Consider the following 3000-nt stretch of genomic DNA (forward strand, 5'->3'; position numbering starts at 1 on the left):
CCAAAGATTTTGCTTGAAGAGGAGAAAATATATAGGTGGAATTTTTTTATGTACTTGACAGAGCATTTAGTACAGTAGATCATTCCCAGTAAATTTGTTTTGGCACATGATTTTATTTACCGTTATTTTGTGAGTTAAAGAAGTGAGAGAAAAATAAAAATAAAATTATTTCTATTTTAAAAAATATTTTATTTTTAATGGACAATCAAAAGGAAAAATATTTTATTTTTAATGAGACATAATTATGGAGCATGTGGTACTCCATATAATTGGAAATCACAATAGAGTACAATGGTGAAATATCATATGGGTAGAGGGGGCATTTGCCCAAGCAGCTTAGCTGCTGAATCCGCCCATGCACTGCGCTGAGCAAAACAACGACTATACTCGGATCATATTATTAACTACATGCATGACCTTGCCGATTTAATTGATATACTTCTATTTTTTAAAAATTGTTGGGTGTTTTTATTAGTATTATTAGGATACTGTTTTTTATTATTTTTATTTTTAATTTAGTGGCTAAATTATCGTATAATATAAGTTATCAACTTAATTATATGACTTCCAACAATGGAAGCAAATGTTTTTTTTAGCAACATGCTCAATGCGACACGTCGATGAGATGCAACAGCAAAAAGAGTTTATGACGAGATCAGTAGATTGACTAATTAAATCGTATGAAAGTATAGTTGGGCTTATCCTAAAATATGAAAATAACATGCCTTGAATTGCCATCATTTTAACCAACAAAATAGTCAACAGCCGCAAACTTTATGGATTCCAAAAGCAAAAAGGTATTATTGTCATTAATATTTACTCCATTCCTTAGCCAAAATAGAGAAAAAGAAATAAATCAAACCAAACAAATTGGACAAGTATTGAAAATTCTATGATCATCAAAAGCTGGAAAATGGATCTTAAATTTATACATGTTACAAACTAGTGTAGCTGATCAATCAAATAGATATTTATTGCTATAATGAATGTAAGAATCACAAAATCATATGTTATATAAGTACAGAATGATATGCTAAATGTCAGTCTCAACATTTTGGAATTGAACTTTTATCTTCTCCAATAACACAAAAGGTTGAAAAAAAAAGAAGAACACTCATCACTAATCATTTAACACACATCACTCCCAAATTCCACAAATTAGTGATATAAAAATATCAAACTATACACGTAATGTATTATTTGATTACATCTCTATATACGCGTATACATATCTAACTCTCCCACCAATTGGGAATCTCAGACAGCTCGTCGAATATAAATTCTTGATCCTCATTTTCTCCGAAGCAACTTGTAATAAATTTTTCGTCGTCATCGTTTACACCAACATCTCCATCGCGATTTTTCTTCAACCGATCATTCAGCTCGTGCAACTAGGGTTGAATTAAGTTTAGATTAATTATTATAATTTGATAATTAGAATAAGATATGAAAAGTGATGAAAACCTGGATTTGAAGAGAGTGTTTCTCCTTCTTCAAGTCATCAAACATGATGGAGAGAGCATCGTAGCTGGATTTGAGCTTCGTGAACTCTTGCTCGAGTCGCTTGGATTTCCAACGAGCTCGTTTGTTTTGGAACCATATGGCTACCTGCCGAGGGTGCAGGGAGAGGTCTCTTGCAATCTGCATCTTCTTCGTTGGCTCGAGCTTCGTTTCTTGCTCGAAAATGGACTCTAGGGCTTTGATTTGCTCATTGGTGAACCTTTTTGGATGCTGATTCTTGCTTTTGTTTTTTGTTGGTGTTTGTTGGGATGATTCCATGTTTATGACGAATGAGTCTTAGACACAATTGAGATAAGATGATATGGTGTAATGTGTATTAAATAGGAGACTCTCGTGAGGTTATGTCTTATGGTTTTTGACGGCTATATAGGTAGGACTTTATTTTCTAAAATTTATAATCACGCTTTTTCATAATAATTTACACAAAATCTACATAATTTTAAAATTCAATAGAAAATTAGGTTTGGAAATCTCGTATTATACTATTGGATAGGTGTAGCAGTCTTGTTTTTTTTTTTTTTTTTTTTTTTTTTTTTTTTTTTTTTTTTTTTTTTTTTTTTTTTTTATCAATTATATTTGCGACGTGTTTGTTTGTGAAATGAGAGATTGCATATGATAGAGAAATAGATCACGATTAATTATTAAACAATTTATGAATAACACATTTTTTATTTTGTGGCATAAAAATACTCTCTCCATTCCAAGTTACTTGAGTCGTATTTCATTTTGGAGTGTCCCAAGTTACTTGAGTCATTTCCCTTTTGCTATAAACAAAACATCTAACCACACTTACTTTATTCTTCATTTTACTTTACTATCTCTTCTCTCTCTTACTTTATTCTCTCTTCTATTTTATGTAACACGCTAAACAAAATTTTCTTAAATCCCGTGCCGAAAAAAACTATTCAAGTAACGTGGGACGGGGGGAGTACATCGAATCAATGTTGATCTTAAAACTTAATTTATAACGTTGTAAATCTATGGTAAAATTTGGCTTAAAAGTAGCTACTCCACTATTATGTTATACATGAACACTATTTTACATGAGATTTTGGGAGATGGGCTTCTGGCAGGACAGTGAGTTACGACTCTCCCTCTTAGCGGATCACTGCATATCCTGATTGAATACTCCTCAGTCCTCACAATACTGTCGGACTAGGATGTGGGAGGTCCTTGGGATTGGGGTTTCAACCTTCTGCAAGAATGAACACTATTTTACGTCAAAATTAGATGTTATATTTTATTTTCAGAAAATTTTGGACCTAGCTATTTTGTTAGATTTCAAAAGTTATATAGTACTACTATTATTCCAAAAAAAATTAGAAAACTTGGTTAAAATAAAAAAATTTAAATTTGTGTGTTTTATTTTAAACAACTGCGCTATTAAAAATGGAATCTTACTTTTCCCCCGAAACAATCACTATTTAAGTCACTAGAATTACATAGTAATAAACAAAAAATCATTACTAATTAATCTCA

The 3000-nt window shown here is 31.3% G+C and overlaps 1 protein-coding gene across 1 annotated transcript; it reads right to left on the reverse strand.

The window, feature by feature from the left end:
• Window positions 1–952: 952 nt before the first annotated feature.
• Window positions 953–1866, reverse strand: LOC125198793 (homeobox-leucine zipper protein ATHB-12-like). Its single transcript, XM_048097063.1, has 2 exons — window positions 1465–1866; window positions 953–1391 (listed from the first exon to the last, which is right to left on the reverse strand). The coding sequence occupies exons 1-2, from the start codon at window positions 1777–1779 to the stop codon at window positions 1233–1235; spliced, it is 474 nt and encodes a 157-aa protein (XP_047953020.1). The 5' UTR covers window positions 1780–1866; the 3' UTR covers window positions 953–1232.
• Between the last annotated feature and the right edge of the window lie 1134 nt (window positions 1867–3000).

Source organism: Salvia hispanica, unplaced genomic scaffold (genome assembly GCF_023119035.1).
Source record: "Salvia hispanica cultivar TCC Black 2014 unplaced genomic scaffold, UniMelb_Shisp_WGS_1.0 HiC_scaffold_266, whole genome shotgun sequence".
In the NCBI taxonomy this organism is placed as follows: domain Eukaryota; kingdom Viridiplantae; phylum Streptophyta; class Magnoliopsida; order Lamiales; family Lamiaceae; genus Salvia; species Salvia hispanica.

What these genes read in the sequence shown, in the direction of transcription:
- LOC125198793 (XM_048097063.1), bottom strand. Translation starts at nt 1,779, where the DNA reads ATGGAATCATCCCAACAAACACCAACAAAAAACAAAAGCAAGAATCAG. An exon ending in AACACTCTCTTCAAATCCAG is followed by an intron (nt 1,392 to 1,464) that starts GTTTTCATCACT and finishes ATTCAACCCTAG; the next exon opens with TTGCACGAGCTGAATGATCG.